At 43.4% G+C, this 22,288-nt stretch overlaps 2 protein-coding genes across 2 annotated transcripts in view; one reads left to right on the forward strand and one right to left on the reverse strand.

Moving 5' to 3' along the window:
- Positions 1-12,972, forward strand: part of LOC307046078 (CAP-Gly domain-containing linker protein 4) — a 38,439-nt gene extending 25,467 nt beyond the window's left edge. The window contains exons 10-15 of the mRNA XM_079692225.1: positions 4,859-5,053; positions 5,199-5,333; positions 7,023-7,146; positions 10,162-10,220; positions 10,363-10,441; positions 10,746-12,972. Coding sequence (XP_079548351.1) covers positions 4,859-5,053; positions 5,199-5,333; positions 7,023-7,146; positions 10,162-10,220; positions 10,363-10,441; positions 10,746-11,118 — 965 coding nt within the window. The 3' untranslated portion in view covers positions 11,119-12,972. The remainder of the gene's footprint in view (positions 1-4,858; positions 5,054-5,198; positions 5,334-7,022; positions 7,147-10,161; positions 10,221-10,362; positions 10,442-10,745) is intronic.
- A 6,212-nt stretch (positions 12,973-19,184) lies between these two features.
- The window catches only part of LOC307046426 (ALK tyrosine kinase receptor-like), a 514,312-nt gene continuing 511,208 nt past the window's right edge, over positions 19,185-22,288 (reverse strand). Inside the window, 1 exon segment of the mRNA XM_079692820.1 lies at positions 19,185-22,059. Coding sequence (XP_079548946.1) covers positions 21,001-22,059 — 1,059 coding nt within the window. The 3' untranslated portion in view covers positions 19,185-21,000.

Here is a 22,288-nt window from a genome sequence, read left to right on the forward strand (position 1 = left end):
AGTCCCCTGGAGGCCCACATATAGTATACAAATCAAACTTCACCAAGCTCATAGACACACAAATACTTTGGAGGAAGAGTATTAGCACGGAGAACTGCTTCCCTATAACAGAGCCCACATCCTGTTTGATATTCTGATCATCCTCACTCTGCTTTATAACCTAAACATTTGCCGCTTACAGTGAAATATATTATTAGCAAAACGCTGTTTAATTCCTCTTATCTATGGTCTAGTCTCAAGTATGGAGTATCCAGAAAAATAGTGATATTAAACTAATATAACGGCTAATAGTAACATCAGATATATTCAGCAAATGTGTTATTAAATGAACTAACTCAGTGAGATGTATTCAAACATAATGTCCATTGTTTGTCTCTTAGGGTAATGGTAACATTATTACAGTACCTAAATCATTAAACAGCAGAATCTTAAAATAGAATCAACGATGTCATTGGAGCCTTTGTGTGAATCTAACTGCTTATGTTTCATCAACAGAAGCACAATCAAGTTTAGTCAAAATAAACATGTTGTAAAAAGCCTTTGTTTCTGTATAAATAGCAGTTCTTGTTGGAACACTGTAGATGGAAAAACTGATCCAAGTACTGACGGTTCTCGTGCTGACTCGGCAGGCTTTGAACCTACCAAGGATCGAGTCACTCAACTGTGTCCAGATGAGGCTCAAGCTGATGGTCCCTTTGTTCCAAAAAGAGGCTTTCTCAAAGTTCCTAGATTGTGTGAGCCATGTCACTGCATAGCAGCATTTCTTACGTCTAGACTTTCATATTAATCTTCCTCGAATACTGTGAAAAGTGGATTCTGAACTCCTTCCAAAGTGCATACATGAGACTGCTGAGTTCGCCCTAGCTTTAGTAGTCCTAGGATTCCCGTATGCTCAGCTCCTAAACTAATGTCTTCTCATATTATAGTCCAATCCCCTCAGAACGTTGTAGAAACTGTCTTGGTAGGCTTTTGTGTCTATCGGGCCCTCTCCTTTACAGCTGTGTTGTGCTGTTGTAATATTGAAAGGTTCTGAAGGCTGATTGATCTGGACGTGACTGGAATGGCGTACCTCAGCGTGGCCCATGCAACCCTGTGATTGATAGTCCAATCAAGCCGGGTTTAATAACTAGGCCATGGACGGGCTGAATAACCTGGCAGCCATTCATCACGAGGTGTGTGCAAGCGTTTTATGTGTGGCGAGCAATGCATGCGAGGGCGTGTGCCGGCACCTCCATACTACTCAGGAACCAGACTCATTTACGGCCTAACACTTTTCAGAGCCTTTGTCAGCTATTTCCAGCCCAAACTCTGAGAGCCACCTGTGTGTTAGCGGCCCCTGGACAGGCATACAGCTTGCCAGTGTGTATCTACAGATTGGCTGTGTCATTGTGCACGGGTCTCGTCTGGCTAACCAGCAGAGACCGGCCGCAGAATGCCACGCTGGCCCCTATTAGAGGGTCTCAACTGTGGCTCAGGCCTCAAAGGGCGCTGGAAACATAGACAACGCTCACAAAGCCCTCTCTTCTGATTCATAAAGCCTCAGTGTGGGCTGCAGTCTGTCACTTGAAGCGAATGTCAGTGTGTGGACGGGATAGATAGAGCCAGGAGGTCCCTGCGAACTAAAGGTCAAGTGACAAGAAATGTTTGGTATTCTGAGTCGAAATGTAGTCTTTGGAGTTCAAAGGAGACGCACAGCTCTGCCTCTTGAGGGAAGCCATTCCCGGCTCTCTCTAAATGTGAACCGAAATGGCAATCGATAAATACCAGGCTGATTTGAGATTTTTTAAACACCTTTTCAAAGTGAAGTATAAGGTTTAAACTTAGGTGAGATGTTACTGTATTAAGAGTAATGTGGGACAGTTAATGTGGTAGATTAATGTATGAATTAAATCAGCGTTAATTTTTCCTTAAATATTTTAGATGTATAGTTGTTGATGTTATTTCCTGTTGGAACAGAGTCCGAAAGGCTTTATGTTGCTGCTATAAATTAGGTAAGAACATAATTATGTTTACTTGTGCAATAACTGTTATTTCTCAATCTGTGCTGTTTGAGTGTACCAAGACTCCCTTTGAAGTTTCTTTTTTGTTCCCTGTCATCGGGGCTTGTGTGTGGGTGTAACTGCTTGTATCAGCATTTATGAGTATTTTTATTGTGTGTTCGGGGAAAAGAGCGTCTCAGGCAATTTCTTTCAGTAATTCTTGTTCCTTCGCTACTTGACAATGTCATGCTGTCCAGCATTTGCATGTATTCACTCTCCTTCTTGTTATCTTTTCAGTGTAGCCTTGTTTATGTTTCTTCCTGTAACCCTCCACTGTGTCTTTCTAGTTTTCTCATTTGTGATTCTCTTTATTTCTCCAAACTTTATAAACTTGTCTCTCTGGATATAGTATTTACATTCAAAGCAAATCTATGTTCATAATAACTAACACATACAGCAACTGACTATCGAAGTTATTCTGACAGATTCATAAAAGTCCCGTTTCAGATAGTTTCAACTGATAAACAAAAGATAAAAAACAAGCCTTATCAATTGTCATTTTCAAACAGTATTTAATGTTATGTTACTATGTCATCTTGCATCTGAGTACTTTACTACTACGATGAATATAGATCTCTGTGATGAAAAGTAGTCACCGTGTCTGTCTTGTTTCTTTATGTGAGTTGGGTGGAAAGGTTTATCTCCATCTAGTAAAAAAAACCTTGAAAATGAAAAAAGTTCACCGTGTCGGACGTGTCCCAATCGGGGCCCAGAGGGAGACGCCTCAGGGACAAACACAGGTACTGCAGGTCCAGCTGAGTGCGCTTCATTGTACTGCCTATCATAGAACGGGCTGTGGGCACGACATTGCATTGTTTAATGTCTCATTTTAATATGTTAAAACTATGGAAATTGTTCAAATCTAAGTAGCATATTTGAAACATCACCTGTCTCTGATAATCAGTGCACCTTAATACTTGAATCCCATCCCATCCACTATCAATCTATCATCAGAGGGTAGTTGAACAGATACATCACGTTCTTTTGAATAGCACACTATTCAATAAATACAACTGATACTTTGTATATATTACTGCTTAAAAACACAAATCTGAATTTCAGATACCTTCTTCAACCTAAAAATGCAATATGCATTTGTATGTGGTTTAATCCACAATGATCACAAGTCCAGTGATCACTTTAACACTCATTGAACCTATGGCCTGTGAAGGTCTGTGAAAGTTAAAAGCTTAACCATGTCCTGACTCTAAATGGCTTCTTAAGAATGAACTTGGGCGTGCCCCTCGTCCATCTCGCCCCCGCATGTTGGGAGGGGATTAGCATGTTGGCATGTAATTGTCCCTCCATAACAGGACAAGCAACTGTATTATATTGAGCCCTATTGTGCTGCCATAGAATGATGTGCTTCAGCTGCTTGGTTTTCTGAAGAAGTGCAGTTGTAACCGTCTGGATCTGAGTGCTGTAGGCACTGTCACATTCACATTATTAAAAAGGAGAAATGAACAACAGGCCGAGATTCATTATTTCAATGGAATTACTAAAGTTCCGGAGGTAACCATGAATGGATGGTGGCGTGTGGCGCAGTGGATTAGTGCGTTGGTGTTGGGATCAGGGGGTCACAGGTTAAAGCCCCACTGCAGTCAGCATGTCGTTGTGTCCCTGAGACACTTCACCCCAAATTGCTCCTGTGGGGATTGCCCACAGTATTGAGTAAGTTGCTTTGGATAAAAGCGTCTAACATGTGATGTAATGTAATGATGGGTTCAGTATTAAGATGGGAGGCACCCAGTTTGTGCCGTGTGACTGTAGAAAGTATAACAATGTTCACAAGTAGAATACATTACATAAATAGGTCTTATCTTTACTATTACATTATTATTACATTGCATTTAGCTGACACTTTTATCCAAAGCGACTTACAATAAGTGCGTTCGACCAACAAAATACAAACTTGAAGAAAACAGAATCATATAAGTACATCAGGTTTCATAGAGCCAAACATTTCAAGTGCTACTCAACTGGCTTTAGATAAGCCAGCCCTTTATTAGTATATAAGTGCTTTGTTAGTAATTCTATCGCTCGAAGTGGAGTCGAAAGAGATGAGTTTTCAGTCTGCGCCGGAAGATGTGTAAGCTTTCTGCTGTCCTGATTTCAATGGGGAGCCCATTCTACCATTTTGGAGACAGGATAGCAAACCCACGTATTTTTGCTGATCGGAACTTGGGTCCCCCTCGCAGTGCGGGTGCAGCGAGCTGTTGATGCAGAGCGGAGTGCACGTGCTGGGGTGTACGGTTTAACCATGTCCTGGATGTAGGAAGGGCCAGATCCATTCACAGCATCTAACTTTGAAATGTGTATTCAGTCCCTTTTTGGTAGGGTTCTTTCTTTGAAGGGGGCCTATTATGCTTTTCGGAATCTACCCTTACCTCTAGTGAGTTATAAAGGTTTTTGTGCATGTAAATGTTCTGCAAAGGCGCCTCCATTGGACTCCTTTGTTTATTTCCAGGACATACAGTAGTAACATTACGTTCTTCTATTGGCTAGTGCTCCCATTGATTGTACATGATAGGCTAAGGGCCTGGACTTCTCTATGCGGTTGGCCTATCACAACAGAGCTGGCCAGCTAACCAATCAGAGCAGACTTGACTCTGGTTTCAGACAGAGGGTGAAAAGAGGTGCTGCAGCACAGGCAGTAGGAGAAAAATGAAGAGCTTTTTGAACATTAAAGCATGGAGACATATCACAGCAGAGACACTACATACTGATATGAACCTGCAAATGAGCATAGTAGGGCCCCTTTAAGTAATTCCTTCCCTATATGTCTTGTTGCTTATTCCTCTGTGTCATGTTCACCACAGGCGTTCTCTCCCGCTCTCTCTCCTCTTCATCCTCTTCCCTGGATTCTCGGCATGGACCAGGGGCCCGCCCTCGTCCCCTGCCAAGGCAGCGTTTTCCTGCCAGGCAGCGGAGGGAGAGAGCTTCTCTCAGTCCGAGGGCCACGCCCTCACCTGCGATCCACTCTTCTCCTGACAACACTGCACTGTCTCCTGCAGGTCTGTCTTATTATATATTACATACTCACTTTAATAAAGATCTCTATTATTCATTTTTTTCTGATCATTATACAGACACAAATGAATCGTATTGAGGCAGTTATTGATCACAGGAGTGAAACACTTTTTTTTGTCCCTCTCCCAGGTCTTCGAAGTAGAACCCCCTCGGCTAGTGGCTCAGTGTTTGGGGGCCCCGAGGTGCGCCTGGGGGAGAGGGTGCTGGTGGTCGGTCAGAGAACTGGTGTAGTGCAGTTCTACGGGAAAACCAGCTTTGCTCCAGGTAAGTTGTTAAAAATGCTGTTCTCCCTGCAAAGATCTGACAGTTGGAATCTTTGAAAAGTTAATATCATGACACTCTTTGAGTAGATGCTTTGCAGCCTTGCTTTTTGGTGTAATCTGGAGGACACTTTAATAACATGCCTTTTGGACTAAGAGGTTGTTCGGCCTCATTTTCATAAAAAACAACATAATGATCATTTTAATTGTTATTAATTGCATTTATTTGATATGTGAATATATGAAAATGCATATTGGGTGTTCTGTGAAGTCTAATTTGCAAGGTCATGGTATCTCATGGCCAATTTAGTTGTTAAGGATTATGGCAAACGGCGCAAGGTTAAACACATTATTTTATCATTAACAGCAAGAACTGCTGCTGAATCAATAGCCTTCCCATTGAATTGTTATACATTTGACTATTTATCATATTTGAGCTCTGTTTACTAGCATAACGTAAATGTATGTTTAATGTTAGAATGATAGGGTTCAATAACGTACATGTGAGGTTTCTCTGGAAAGGTTCAGCCCTGTCAGTGTTGTGTGTTGTGTTGTGCTTGGAGCTTATGTGAATAAACTCCTTCAAGCTATTTCATTTTGTAAAGCATCCAAGTGTCTAAAATAATTAATATCCCTTTTGATAAATCATGTCTGTCTTTTACTGTCATTTTCAGGAGAGAGCTTAAGAATCAGGATGACTTTCTACTCTTACTTTCTTTTCCCTTTGTACATCCTGAAATGTCTAATTGGGCAGTGAACTGATGAGCTGGTAGTTTGGACCATATTATTCTGACCACTGCAAAGCTTACTTTGCTGCCATTATAAGGTTGAACAAATAGTCTTTATGTATTTAAAGGGTTGAGCTCAATCTTTTCTCTTTTTGTAGCATCTAAATGTCACAATGGATCTGTGCAGTAACATTTTGTGGAAGGTTTTTATTTAGAGAGATATATTTAACAAAAGTTGTACTCTTCTGTTCCTACATGCATGAGCTGCATCTCAAACTCCTAAGTCACTGCAGTGGCAAACCTCCAGTTACACAGACGATACTTATAAAAATAAGATATGAGAAAACTGCTGCCGAACAAAAGTCTTTGGAACTCGCTCAGAGAGCTGCTCACAATGCTCATTAACATGTAAGCAATGGTTCTGCCCAGGCACCATCCATGTATGAATAAGTGCTAACACATCTCACAGCACTGAGGATCATGTTGGAGAGGATTTCCGTTCATACTTTGAAAACAGGGCAATGCTAGCAGTGCCCTGTTATCTCAGCCTCCGTGCATTGAACACTGCTTCTTTATTCCAAAAGCTGCTCTTCCCACTAAATCCACTTTTTACATTTGGTCTATTCCCTTATGTAGCACTACACCAATGATGGAACCGCCTTTAGTAACTATATTTTCAGTCAACAGCTGTTTGCTATTCTGTTTACAGCTTTTTTGCATTATCCAGCACATATAACCGTCTTGCTAATGTTTATACATTTGCTTTTTACAGAAACATGAAATGACTTCTTAGGCCCTATTATGCTTTTTGTGTTTTCCCTCCCGCCTGAAATGCCTCCATTGGACTGCTTTGTTGACTTCTTAGCATCATTTAACTTTGAGGCGCATCTTTCCTCTCTGTTCCTGTGATTATCTGTTGATGTTCCCTTGACAGTTTGTCTGACTTCCACTCTGTCTGTCTGCAGGGCTCTGGCTGGGCATTGAGCTGGATAAGCCCAGTGGTAAGAACGATGGGTCGGTAGGGGGGGTGAGGTACTTCAGCTGTCCTTCCAAACATGGCGTCTTTGCTCCCCCTTCTCGCGTTCAAAGGTGAGTGCAGGCTCTCTAAGGTACCTTATATTTTGTACTAATGATCACTTTAGTTATTGCCAGGGGTCACCAACTCACATTTGTCGGTTCAGAGCGGATTTTGGAGGAATTTGACAATGTAGCACGACAAACCCTGAGGTAGTGTTTCATTGCCCTCATCAATACATCTGAGGACGTTAATGAGCTCCTTTGACAGTGTCATTTGTGCGAGTGTTGACATATTCCATTGTTTGCCCTCTGTGTGGCACACAGTCCTGTGGACTTGTGATTAAAGGGAGTCCGAGTTGTCAAACGTGAGACCCGGGGCCCTCACCCTGCACAACTCCTCACTTTAATGTGGCACCTAGTTCTGAGCCTGGCACCATTATCCCTGCCTTTTCAATATGCATTATGGTTAAGAATATTTGCTTAGCATTTCTCAATTTTATATTTTCACAAGGTATGGAATACATAAGAGATTTCCTTGCAATGTCGCTGCATTTAACTTTATTCACATTTCTATTGATTCAACTGTCCCATTGTGGGATATTTTACATCACATGCAAGACAAAGCACAGATCCTGGTTTGGTTGCCCTTTAGGTTCTAATAACACCGCGGCGAACCGTGTCTATCCCAACTGGACCTTCTGTAGACACACACGCCCCCCCCCCCCCCCCCCCCCACCACCGTTATAATGTCCGTTAATAATAATGACGGTTCGCCACTGTAATAACAATATAACAGTATTTGACTATATTAGGCAATATTTAGCTTACATTTGGTGTCTTCTGCTTACTGTTGAGAGAGACGATATGTGATCAAAGTGACTGAATTCAAGGATTTGTATATTTCTTGGATTTCAAAAGGTTGCTATAAATGACTTAAATTTTGATTATTATTTTTTTAACCCAATTATTCTAAGATTAGATTGACCTCTACTTGTAAGATGAAGATAAGATGACTTGATGACATGATTTGGTTTTAAAAAAGAACTGTAATAATCTGGAGTATTTGTGTCATAATATATTAAAGTAGATGTTTGTTTGATTTTGCACATAGGGAGACGTTTTGCAGTTTCCATAGAAATTCCTCAGTCGCACATTGTGAAGAGATAAGCTGGATTTAATGACAGTGTCAGTGCCAGAACGTAGGCTGGATCTAGTGTTGATACAGAATCAATTCCTGCTTCTGTGTATGTGAATATTGGGCTGTCGATTGATTCAAAAAATAACAAGGCTGCTTGGGCAATATTGGAGCGGTATAATGGATATGTAAAACCGCCAATTAAATAACTCTTCAGTTGGCACTTTGCCTATGTTCCTTTCCTATTGATCACACTGAGATGTTGGCCACCATTAGCTGCTGTCAGCTGGACTGGTTGTGTTTGAAATACAGAGGAACAAAAGCCAACCCAAAGCATCTCGGTAAGGAAGACTGAACGGCTTCTGAAACTCTTGTGGGGCCATGAACATTATTTTCCCAAAAGATATTCCCTTACTTGGTTTTTGGATGTCGGGGCAGAGAACAGAGAAGCATGCTTCACATTTCTATTGGTACCTCGTCTACATGTTTTATAAAGAAAACCATCTTGAGGCTTTGGTTAAAACAAATCAGAACTCACTTAACAGCATAAAGGTGCTCTTCAACCTCAATAGCTAAATAAAATCCTCTATTGATGGAGTTTTATTTTTATCTCTGTTACATACTGCTTAGTGATGCATTTAAAAAAAAACATGAAGTCCTTTAACCTCTGACACTGAGCCTCGTCGGGCCCTCAGGCCACATCTTTTAGCATTGCATGAAAGTTTGAGTTGTTTCTCTAGTGCCAAATATCCTTTCAATCTTTCATCCATAAATGGTATGAAAGGATCTTTTAGGTTTGCCAACTTCTTAACATAACCTACATTTAGACGGTGGTGTTTCTTCACATGCAGTAGACAGTCAAATCTTCTCTTTTGACTCATAGTTCTTTGTTACATCTGCATCTTCTGTGATGCAAACTTAGGAGCCCCTACCACATGGCGGCACCCATGTTGACCTGCTCAATTAGTGCACGCACAGAGGCAAAGGCCTTAATAACAGATGGGAGTGCCAAGGTAGCAACTTATGGAGATCGTTTAATCCTCGGGATATGGAGCCCGTCGCCTCGCATGCAGATTCACGAACCACCACGTTATCCACTGCCAGACATTGTTTTGTATTGGCGTCACACTCTCTGCAGGAGGATAAAGGCGGGTCCCCATCTTATTGGCTGGCACATTAACAGCAGCCTGCCCCAGTGTATAATGTCAGAACTGAACTGAAAGCTCTACAGTTTGAGAAGCTGTTGACATCTTCAATCCTGATGAACAGTTTTAAAGGGGAGAGGGGTCATTCAGATTGGAGGGGTTGCTGGGCGAATGAACACATTCCACCTTTATACCCAGCTATAATTAGTCTCTTCACCTTGCTCTTCTGCATGTGCTTTGTCTCGATGCAGATGCACCGTGAAAAGGAGAGCTCCTCTTCCTATCTCTTTATTGCTCCGCTTTTTTTTTCTCACCATAAAAGTTCCTTCTGGAAAGACTTGCCTGTGCCGTCCCCTACACACGTCCTTCTCCTCACTTCCTTTTGTTCTAATTAACCCCGGGGCAGATATTGTGCCTCTAATGGAGAACTCCCATCCTCTCCATTCAGCAACTTGTTTCTCCTTCTCTTTTTTCCTCAGATATCACAACCCAGGAAAACAAGCAGCTTTTCTTATGCCCCCCCACCTATTTCAAAAATCAAACAAGGAAGCACCTTTTTTTATTCATGCCACGCTTTGGCAGTGTCCCTTTGAATGGCTTTCAGAACTCCCCGCTACTATAATAAAGAGGGGGGGCAGTCAGCTTGTTCATTTTTAAACTCACTTACAGATTTGTGGTGGTAGTAAACAATGGGTATTCCAAACATTTTGCTCCTCAACCTATGCTAAACTTAACTTGCGCAGTAGGTTGAGAATGCCTAATTGTGACTAAATGTTCAGAGACACATCACTCTCCCTCTCTCCTCAGGATCCATGGATCTGTTGACTGCCTGTCGGAACTCTCCTCCTCGCGCCATCCTTTCAGCGGTGAGACTTCTACCTTTTATAGCAAGCGTCTACTGAAATGTATTTGAAATGTCATGGCAATTATTATGCTGTGAGTGCCCGTGAAGCTGCTCTAATGCAGGAATGTGTGTGGGAGTACTTGACTCTTGTGATTGCCTTGCAGGGACGATCCGTCGCACTTTCAGCACATCATCGGCCATCGCTGCCTCCAAGGAGACGAGCCGGAGGAGTCCTGTCACCAGGTGTGGCTCTTTTCTGCACAGCCCTCTCTTTCCACCCTCATCTTCATCGCAGGCAGCGGCAGAATCAATACCGATAAGACGCAGCAGTATTAGTCGGCAAAGGTTCCTCTTTTAAATGGCCAATAGATGATTGTGGTTAGAACGAGAGAGAGCCATTGAAGATCAATCATTCAGACATCAAGCTGCCATCCATCTCATACTTACCTTAAGATATCCTATCACACTGACTGCATACCTTTACTCATAAATCTTTTTTGCTGTATTTTTTCCTCTGCTGCCAAAATTCATCTTAAAAACCAACAAGAAATCGCTCTAACCCTCACCGACGGCGCTGGAGTTCACTGAGTGGGGCTGTTCCCGGGAGCGCACCAGGTTCCGCCCCCCCGCTGGGCTCCGCCGCCCCGCCTGCCTCTGGGCAGGTCTGCCTCCACGTGGGCATGCAGGTCCTGCTCACCAGCGCCAACGACATGGCCTCCATCCGCTACCTGGGCCCCGCGGACTTCGCCCCGGGGCTCTGGCTGGGCCTGGAGCTGCGCAGCCCCAAGGGGAAGAACGACGGCTCTGTGGGGGGGCGGAGCTACTTCAGCTGCCGGCCCGGGCACGGGGTGCTGGTCCGGCCCAGCCGCGTCACCTACAGGGGCCTCAACGGGGCCCGCCTGGTGGACCAAGACAGCTAAGGACTGTGGGAAGGGGTTGGAGGGACATTTAAAGAAGTTTTGTCTTTCTTTTTATGATCTTCTATTCAATGCAAAAAATATAGGTTTAAGCGTCTTTAATATGCATTACATATAAATTGCTTATTTCTCATTTACTTAGTTATTCCTTTATATTACTTTACATTACTTTACATTACAGGTCACTTAGACACTTTTATCCAAAGTGACTGACACAGGAGCAGTCTGGGGGAAGTGGACACAACATGCTGACTCCAGTGGGACTCGGACGTTCTCTCCACTGATCCAAGATCAGATCCCACTGAGCCACAGCCTCTTTCAGAGGAGTTGTAAGTTACAGCAATAAAACTACCTATTAAGAGTTCAATGTAAAAATACTCAATTCAATTTGGACAAAAATATGAGGTAAAGAAAGCACTTTATGAAATGAACTATACATTCTTATTAGAATTAGTCAGGGCAGGATACTAGGGGGGGAAGTCTGAATAAGACATACAACACTGCACTACTTTGAATCTGTTTGCACTGAGAAAGAATATCAATGACAGATCAGAATGAGATTAGGCAGATGGTATGGATGTGCACACATGAAAAAGTGTTTCTAATACCCAAAGCTAATTTTGATCACATGCAGTAGAGATTTTATCAGATCATTTAGATAATGGTAATGTAGCTTACTCTCCAACAAAGTGTGCATGTGTCTGTGATTATGTGCGCATCTGTGTGTGCATGTGTGTATTCATTCAGAGCACTTTGAAACAAGAGAGATGATTAAGGCCTGTAGATAATTGATGGAAGTTGAGTCAAATCTGGATTTTCTAGTTTATGAATCAATGTGAATGAAACAGGATTTAATTCAGACGCGACCTCCAGCAGAATAAATCTGCTTTAACAGAAGTCATGTCCTCCCACGTACAACAGTTTTTGCTACAGTAGGGCTGCGGTAGGCAGGAGTCTTTGCCCTCAATTGAGAGAAAAACAATCCATAATAACCTTTCAGCATATTATTATCCTTAGGTCTGATACCAGAAAGCCGGAAAATCTTAAAAGGAGAGTTGCTATTCAGGTATTGGGGACAACTGTATTTGCTACAAATGAACCGGGAAAAAGAAGACTGACGTACCAACAAAGGGGGGGGGGGGGGGGGGAGAAATGTGTTTAAGCCCTGACAGCTTTTTAATACAGTATGATATCTTCCATATGTTGAAGACCCCACTTCAGAGCAGGAATACATGTTTTTGACGGTTGATTAAAGCAGCTCGACAGAGGATATACGCAATCATCTTGTTTGAAGGATCGCGCTGGCTGTCGGAGCCTCTCTGCAGAGAGCAAGCCATCGATTGGGCATGTGGAAAACAGGCCCACTGTTCAGCAAAACACTCATGTGCCACCCAATTAAAGTGCAGGCCCCAACAAGAGGAGCAGAATCTCCAATGGCCCTCATTGATCCGTCTGCAGAGCCTGGTGGAGGCAGTGCTGGTCAGAGATCAGACAGATGAAATGCATTTCTGAGATGCGATTGAGATATTTCAACCCCACAGAAAGCTAATTTGCATAAGTGCCATCCCTGTGATCACTACTGTGGCATTTGTAAGAGTTTCAAATCTCAGCTTCAGAAAAGCTCGCATATATCTGGTGTATCCCGATTGTATTACAGCATGAGTACTTTCAGATTCCACTGGTGTGTATGACGGTGTTTTGGCGCTGTGTTCCTGTGGGTAATGGATTGTTGTTTTTCATAATATTCCTGATATTTGAATCTGAAGTGTGTGAGGGGGATTTGGTCTGATGCATTTTTCATGTTGTGGAAAATAACAGTATTTGTAAAAAATAAAATATAAGACTATTCTAATTTGACTTCTTATCTCTGTGACTCTATTTGTTCTCTGGCTCTGGGCCTTTTATCGAGTGTGGTTGTGCTAATGAAAAAGAGATTTTTCTCTACTTCCTTGGACTGTTCATAAAGTGCAGAGGAGTGTTGCCTTCAGGGAATGAAAATGAAATCGTACAAGCACTTTGAAATGGTTACACGTCTGTTACCATCTGATTCCACCGGGGCTCGTCTCAGCCAAAGCACAAACACCCTGCTGCCGAGTACAATTGTTCGCTTTCCGCCAGCCCGGCACACACATTCAAGCTTCAGTGTGGGTGACACACTCTATTATGCCATGATTGTGGAATAAGTAGATGTTTGAATGGTTGCTTTTAAATAGTTTTCTTTGCCTATTGTTCTTTTTGTAGTCCAAACAGGAGAAAGGAAACCAAGGGAAGCAGTGATTGTCCAAACGTCTGACCAAGAGATTTATTCAAAGGTGAGATTAAATGAAATGGTAATATCTGGAATAAAAGCAACCAAGTTCAAGTAGACCACTTATCATACTATAACTCAGTGGTTTGCCAGCACTTGGAGACAATTTGTTCAACTTGAGATTGTAAAAAGAGCCACTGAGAATAAAAACCCTTTTATATATAACGACTGCAAAGCTTGGTTTGCCATGGAGAATAAACTGTATTTGTCCTTAATAGGTTCAAAAGGGGAGGGGGAGGGGGAGGAGGAGGCGGGGGAGCTGCCACAATGATGTCAGATTGCTTATTTAAATTACAACTTTCCAACTTTTAAATAGTATTCACGTCATAATAATTGCGATTGGATAGTTCTCCTGAAGGCTCAGATACATCCTTCTTGGCACTAATACAGAAGTGTCTGAAAACTAAATAACCATGTGTTGCTGGAGGAGCCCAGAGTCTGTCTCTGCATACTAAGAGCAGTGTCTCCAGTCTGTCGGGCTCCACCAAAGCTGGATCTTGTCACTGGTTCTGTCATTTCCATTGGCCGGCTGTCAACATGCAGGGGGAGACGAGAGTCCTGTTCGTTAACCTCAGGACTGCATCCCTCTTTTTTCTTCTGGATGTCATGTTACCACCGTGCACATCTTGGTGTTATGTGTTTGAATTGGGGGTCAGCACCTCAAAGTCTGGGTTAGGCACCAATGAGTGAGTATAAAATATATAGATTTCATTCTGGACACGTCTCCCTGAGGCTTCTGGAGAGCTGCTGTGAAGCTCAATGTGGGCCGCTCCAGCCTTCTCCATCTTGACAGTGCAAATTCTAAATGGGCCAATAGGTGAAGAGTGGTGGAGCTGAGGCGGGCTAAGGTGATGCAGCAGAGAACATGGCTAGCTTGTTAATACCTAAGACAGTATTAACCTGTTAAAATGGTGCCATGCCCTTAATTAAGTATACATTTAATCCTTAATATAATTCAAAGGGATGATTTGTATAAAAAGTCACAACTGTGCAGTTGTCATGAACAAATAAATTGGCTATCAAGACAAAGGGTTTTACCAGGCTTTACATTTTTTTATTTTACACAGGAAGTGAGCCGCATGTTGACATGAGGGTCTCCCCAGGGAGTGAGCCGCATGTTGACATGAGGGTCTCCCCAGGGAGTGAGCCGCATGTTGAAGCAATCTTAGTGGCCAAACAGTCGCACTACAGCTTCCCTGTCGATTTGGACGTCATTGGGCCCAAAAATACTTTTTCACATTGACCTCTATTGAGAAAGAGAAGTCTGAAAATCAATGAATAACGTATTTTTAACTTAATGAACTACACAGTTCGTATTCAAGCCATTAGGGTTTAAACGTTGTAAAATGCGCTGAAAGCCAAATCCAGAGTTATTTCCCCTCTCCTTTCGTTTGACTGAGTCGACATGGGTCGTTACAATGCAGACTGGATGCTAGTTAAAGCTAAAAGCAAATGTGAACGCTCTATGGGCCCAGATAAGAGTGCTTTTGCTCCCGACGTCAAGCCATTTTGGCTTCATGCGCCACGGAACAGCATTCTTAGGAGTGAACGGGGTGCTGTATCCAGTTCTCTTTACCTCTTTATAATGCATGGTTGGCCTGCTTTCTGAGCCATTCTCAAGGGGCCATTCAAAGTAATGCAGGGTTTGGCCCTTCCGTGTTAATTATTTTGCACCCAAGTTTGTCGCTTGGCAACAAGGTGGGTTTCAAGTCATCTGCTGGAACAAATGTGGAAGTACTGTAAAGTTCTCTTTATAATTAGGTTTTGTATTGTATCCTAGGTTATGTTTTATATACGCAAGAGCTACTGGCAGCAGGAACAGGACCTGGATAACCGGCTTAGCTCTTCTACCTTTTATGAAGTTTACAATGCTCTAAAGTTGTTTGTGAATTCAGACATGTTGCTTCGTGAGATCAGAAGTGGTTGTGTACTGGAACACTTTTCATTGAGAGGTGTTTCTAATGTTTTTGTCCTTCACATTGACATCCTGAGGAGACTATTAGAAACACCTGAATACATTCAGCTCAATTTAACACCATCTTCCTCAATGCTAAACTTATACAAAAACTGAACATTATAGTCATCTCCAAGGTCGCCTTCATGGCAGAACAGTGGGATTGGATTGCATTAGACAGTATAGTGCTTAAAGCTACCTTTTGTAGTCGGTAGTAGTGACTCATCACGTTGTGAATACCCCATGTATGTGATTCTTAGAGAAAGCAGTGCAGAAGAAAGAGGCTCACATACTGTGTTTCATTATTGTTGCTGATAGTGTGAGGGCTTAAGTAAAAGGCGTGTATATGTTAATGAATGGACTGAAAGCAGCTCGCAGAGAGCTCCACTGGATGAGCAAAGTTGTGAGATACAATGAAGCCTCTTAGTTCAGACTCTCATGGTGATGTGTTCATTATCACAACTTTGCTATCTGAAAATCATAGCGGCAAAAATACCATGCTTTCTTTGGATATAACTTCTGGAATAATGGTTAGACTTCCCTGTGTTGCTCTTCTTTCTGTTTGGATACCCTGAGTCTTGTATTAGAATGGTTTGATGGTATAAATGATGTGAAGTTGAAACAAAGCTCAGACACATTGCACCACAGTGTGCTGAGTGCTCAGCTGCATCATCAGCACTCTGAGAGTGGAGATCCCCGATGGGAGACAAATGATCTCAGTAAGACTTTAGAGGAAGACTCCAGTGCTTTCTGACATGATGGAGAGCGGCACAGACACAGCTGGTGCCCGAGGAATACAGTTTGCTATCGCTAGCAAATACATCCTGGCAGCTGCACAAACCTCTACGTGTAGTGCCGACATGTTTACAATACAGGGATAATCCTGCTGGGGTCTCCATTCACCCTGTCACGGCTTATGTGCAATAATGACCAGCTCACTGTACATAATCCTCCTTATGAGCTGTAATGGCTTGACTCAAATATTGATTTTAAATGAGTATATAACTATCTTATTCCAATTATTAGAAGGAAGAAAAAAATAAATGTAGTTTAACATATTCTCTATAATCTAAACAAGCATGTTCAATAGTCTCTAATACAAACCACTTCCAATGACCACTGGCCAGGTTTTTCTCTGCTACAGCGAGAAAGATGATCCAGGGTTTCATCTTTCCCTCTCCTCATCCCCAGCATACTAATCTGCAGTGCAGCAGCTTGAGACTTTCTTTCTGGAGATCAGCAGCTTTCTCCCCGCAGATAAGAACGGAAGCAGTTGCATTAACTCCACCTCTCTAAAAAACGTCCAGCTCTCTTTAAAAATGTTGTCTAATTCTAATAAAAAATAAATTATTATTACATTAATCTCTCTTCAAAATCAGTATCCACATGTAAAAAAGACAATGTCCATCTTTAATTAAAGAACATTGTCCACCTTTGTAAAAACAGTCTAATCTTAAAAAAAACCTTTTCTGATTCTAATCAAAAACATTGCATACTTCAAATAAAAAGACATCGTCCACCTCTCCTGAAAATGTTCCTCCTCTTTTGAAATACATCCTCCATCTCCATTCAAAGTCATCGTCCACGTCTGGTAAACTCATTCCCCAGCTCTCTTAGGTCCTGGCCATGGGGCTGCCGAGGCCTGTATCTTTGTTCCCACGATGCAGGTCATCCTTTATCAGAATGTTTCCCCATGTGTTTTATAAACGTCATCGTCCTCCTCCCCTGTCTGTTGCAGTGACTGAGGTTCCATACAGCGAGGGAGTGGATATTCCACAGCCAGCAGAGCAGCTAGCTAGCAGAGCAGCTAGCTAGCACAGAGCAGCTGTTGTTTACAGTCGTCTAAACAGGTTCCAGTGTGAGGATTCAAGGCAGGAGAACAATCTCTGGAAACATCATTCTGGGATGGCGACACTTGCTGAATGTCAGTTGAAAGCAGTCGGCCATCTTTCTAAGCCTGTTTGATCTCCTCATGAATGTATATAGAGACGTGCTCGCCTCTTGGCCTTTTGTTCGCACATTCTCTTCTGTACTCTCTCACAGAATGTACGTTGGCTCCTGATTGAGCCATTGCACTGCCTCTGTAGATTTGCTTTTATCACATTTGTTTTCTGTCTGTGTTTTTCTTCTTTTTTATTATAGTTAGTTTGTTTCTTATCTTTTACCTGTAAGGGGCAATAGAGTCAAACATTGAAAAGGAAAAGGAAGGCTACTCGGCAGTAAATCAAATCTGCCGTGCAATATGGCATACATGGGAGCCTCAAACTGTTTTAATCTACCACATACAGCTAGCCGAAGCCATGAAGGGAGACACACTGAGAAAATACATTTACACATCTTTTTATCAGAGATGTCAAATGTACGGTCTGCATGACTGTGAGGCGCGCCTCAATATGTAAACACTCTGAGAAACTAAACGCAAGTTCCGCTGATTGATGTTGTGATCGCTTCATTATCAAACCCAGCAGATGCTTCGTCTCCTGTAGGAGCGGCATGAGGTCAATATCAGAGGTTAATGGTAACGTGTACAATCAGGAGGACTACAATCATCCTGATTAAACAGTCTGGTCTGCTTCATTTGTAACAAATACAGACCATAACTAATGGCCGCTTGATTCTGAGTTCTCTATGTTGGCTCAAGGAGCTGGAATCTGTCAAATAATACACTTTAGAGACTGTACCATGTAAAGGAGGCCATTTGTCAGGGAAACCCCTTCCATTATCTGACTGGGTTTTTTTGAGGAGTCAGATGGATCTAAATAGTGAATGCTAGTGATTCTAAAGGCATTATGCCACTTTGAATAGCTGGTGTACAGGAGTCACCCCCCCTCCATTACCACTATAGCTTTTACCAAAACCACTTTATGTCAACAATTGTTTGTGTTGCCAATAACTTTGAACCCTCCTATTGTCTTCGTTTTCCCCCCTTACTTTGGTGTTGGCGGTCAAATTTGACCGGTCCTGTTTTAACTGCTATTACATTAACACAAAAACCATTAATCATCACCAAATTTCATTTAACACCCTTTCAAACTGTAAATATTGTATCAGACTGGTATACATGAACAACTGCAGTAAATATACAAAGAACAGACAATGAACATGTATTGCGTGTGCTAGGTGTGATCCATGTGGGGGGGTGGGCACATAAGAGCGGGAAATGTATCACATTGTTCTGTGTGTGTGTGTTTGTGAGTGCCAGGTGTGATTCACATGGGGGGATTGGACACATAAGGGGGGGGGGAAACACATCGTGTGTGTGTGTGTGTGTGTGTGTGTGTGTGTGTGTGTGTGTGTGTGTGTGTGTGTGTGTGTGTGTGTGTGTGTGTGTGTGTGTGTGTGTGTGTGTGTGTGTGTGTGTGTTTGTGTTTTATCTGATCCGGAAGGTTACTAATTTCTTTTCTTTATGGTGGTCATTTTTGACCGGGAACACAATAAAAGTTGACTAAGTCATCCAAAATTCAATGAAAGTGGTGATCAGCATTTTCATATGTTCAAATACTACTGTGAAGGATATCATAAAGCCTTAATGCAATCGAATGTTAAACAAAAAAGTTATGATTGAAGAAAGTAGTAAATCGGTCAGATTTGACCTGAAGACAACAGGAGGGTTACACAACTGCTGTCAGAATATCAATGATGTTGCATTTTACAGCCCTATTACATCAAAGCTAAAGAAGACAAAAAAAAACATTACTAATTTTACACTAAACTGTGATTGATGGCTGTGTTTCAAGAATGTAATCAGCAGTCGCACTTCCGTTATAATGAATGTGGCCCAGATCCTAAAGAGTGCAGTACACAGACTAACGCTCATTATATAGTAATTTATTAATTTTGGCGAATGTCATCTGAAGGGCAATTTACAGCTTTTAACAGAGCCATAGTACAATACTTTATAATTACAACATTTACAGGTGCGGATTCAGTTTGTCTTTACATCAAACAATGGAGATGAGCTGTGAAGGAACACTGAATGAATGCACAGAAGACGAAGCAAACAATACTTTTCATTGGCCAAGATTCACCTCGGCCTACAGGAATGCTTTTATCTTGAACCGTCACCAGTGCCATGACGGACACACGGCTGCTCAGCTTCACAGCACACTGACAGGAGGCCAAATACGTGACGCACGTCGTTTAGCGAGACATCAACTCATGGTGCTGTCACATAGATACTGTATGGAACTGTGATTCAACTGAAGGTAGACTTTAAACACAGACACCGTGTGTGGAAGTAAGACTCAGGGGTCTCAGCGTTCAGCCACATGTGGAGCAGTAGCAGTTTGTATCCAAACGTTTCACTCATTTGTATTCCACAACAGCCATCCTGTGATAGAAAAGATGAAAATATGCAAATGTAGAGACGTAGAGTGCTTTGAGATGGCAATTTGAAGGTTAAGATTGATTCAGCGATATCCACTTTGTTTCTATATCTGGACACAAAAGGGGACATTTTTTTTTTTTGTAACAACAAAGAAATTGATAAAAGGTTACCTAAAAAAAGCGATAAGAAAAGACAACGGTCTCAGAGCACTCTATCAACAAAAGCGAATTGTGAACAAAAGCAGAGTGTGTTCCAGGAGTCCAAAGGTGAACTCTTTAATGTGTCTGAATGCGTCTCCTCTATAATCTGCCGTGTTCTTCTGTCGCTGTGTTTGTGTTCATCCGTCTGCTCCTGAATGAGGTCGTGACCAAGCAGCATACTCTCCATATAACTCTTATACAGTCTATGGTCGTGACTCAGCAGTCATTACACAGCGTTTAGGGCATTTAGAGTTGATGTGTTTCTGTTCAAACTCTCCTTTTCTCTTTTTTTCATATTACCAAAAAGATATCCCTGTGTTTTAAAGTGAAAACCAGTCGATGTAAAAGGAATTTGTTTGGATTTGAGGAAAGCCTGTTTATGAATAATTTATAGAGCCACTTCCAAATAATAAATAAACAAATGAATAAATAAACAAGCAGGCAAGCAAACACCAACAAACACATTTTTCCCCGGTAGTTTTCTTTTTCGTATAAATGTCTGGTAATCCAGAGTCTGATCCTTGAAAAATAGTCTAATACGAGTTATTGAGCACGATGCTGTTCTCCAAAAGCGTGTGGGTAGGGGTCAGTGTGAGGGGGGCTCAGTGTGAGGGGGGCTCAGTGTGAGGGGGGGCACGGGTTGCTGCAGCTGGAGGCAACACTGCTTCAGTCAGACGGGTCACTAAAGTCTGTGACTGAAAGTTTGAAGTTTGGCAAAATATAGAGATTTGAACCCTCCTAATAATCCATTCTCACAGCAAAGAGACATCCTCTGATGACCACATGAGCTCCTGCTCTCTCTCAGATGGAAGGTTCTCCATGTGTCTCACTCTGTCATGATCCCTCCAGCATTGAAAAAATACATTTTTTTAATTCTTAAAACTAGCATTTGCTCTACTTTCTGCCTCCCAAAGCTTTTGTTTCTATTTCTCTGCTGTGCTTAGCATCCGACGGGGATCTGAACACAGCTCCAGGTTCTGAGGCTCCATCCAGATGCCCAGCCACACCCGGAGGGAGGGACCAACATGGTGGGACGGTAGGGGGTGTAAAAGGGTCTCTGTCTGTACAGTGTGGAAAAAGAGTACAGGCATGTGGGCTAAAGCACGGTGGCATTGTGGCCCTCCATCCTGGGCAGCCGGGGGTCCTGTACTGTCCCCATGGTAACCAGCAGCGGACGGCTGTCCTCGGACAAACCCAAGCGACCCAGGGTCACTGAAGCCCCCCTCTGGTGGGCGTTGGCCATGGAGAGGCCCTGCTGGGGCTGGTGGGCCGCAGGGGGGTTGGGGTGCACGGCCTCCAGCGGCAGGCCCTGCTCCTGGTAGCCGTAGCCGATGTTCCCACAGGGGAACCGCCTCAGTCTGTAGAGGGGGACCGGGGGCAGCGCGGCCGAATCTAAGAGCAGAGGGGACTGGGCAGCGGGAGGGGGGGGCGGGGGCAGCAGAGGCCTGCAGAGACCCTGCTGCTGCTGCTGCTGCTGCTGGTGGTGCAGCATCTGCAGGTGGTGCTGCTGGAGCTGCTGCTGGTGGAGCTGCTGCTGGAGCTGCTGCTGGAGCTGCTGCTGGTGCTGCAGCCCCAGGGCCCCCGCTACCTCAGCCACGGTCCGGCCCACATGCTCCTGCCCCTCCCCCGGGACCCTGCCGCTGCCCTCTCCTGCAGCACCCACACCCCCCTGCCTCTGCTGCTGCTGCTTCCTCTGCTGCAGGAACCAGGACCCGTAGGTGGGGTTCCACAGGGTGGTGCTCTTCCCGTTGGGGCCCTCCTTCTCCTGCGGCTGACCCTGGGTGAACGCCAGGTTGATATGCCCCCCCTCAGGGCCGTGCTGGGAGGGGATGTGCGGGCCCTTGGCAGTGAGCGTAGAGGCGCCTGTGGAGGTGACCGTGTTGCTTGTTGTCATGGCGATCTGCGTGTGAGGCTGCTGGTGGAGGTAGGGGGGGGGCGACGTCTGTGCTTTAGCCTCCAATGTTGCGCTCGTCTCCGCACTGTGCTCCCCCCCTCTCAGGGGGTCTCCTGTAGGATAGGAGGGGGGGGGCTGCTGGACCTCCCCATCATGCACCGGGGCGTTCACCAGCACCGTCGGAGCCGAGGGGTCCCGCTCCTCCTCTTCTGGGACAGGTCCATACTCTACAGGCAGCGGCATGGTCACCACGTCAGGGTCCTAAAGAGGGGGATATCAGAGGTTAAGGTGAGAAAGTATCAATAATAATAAAGAGTCTATTCCTCTTCTTCTTTTGCCTGTGGCTGCTGTGTTTACCCAGGCTCAAAGTCTCACATGTGATGGACCACTCTGAACACATTTCAGGTGTTGAATAGAGAGAAAGTGAACCGTGTCTTTTTATTGTCCAAAAAAAGCAACATTTCAAGATGCATAACATCTTCTTCAGACA

Source organism: Notothenia rossii (assembly GCF_949606895.1).
Source record: "Notothenia rossii genome assembly, chromosome: 7".
Taxonomy (NCBI): Eukaryota; Metazoa; Chordata; class Actinopteri; order Perciformes; family Nototheniidae; genus Notothenia; species Notothenia rossii.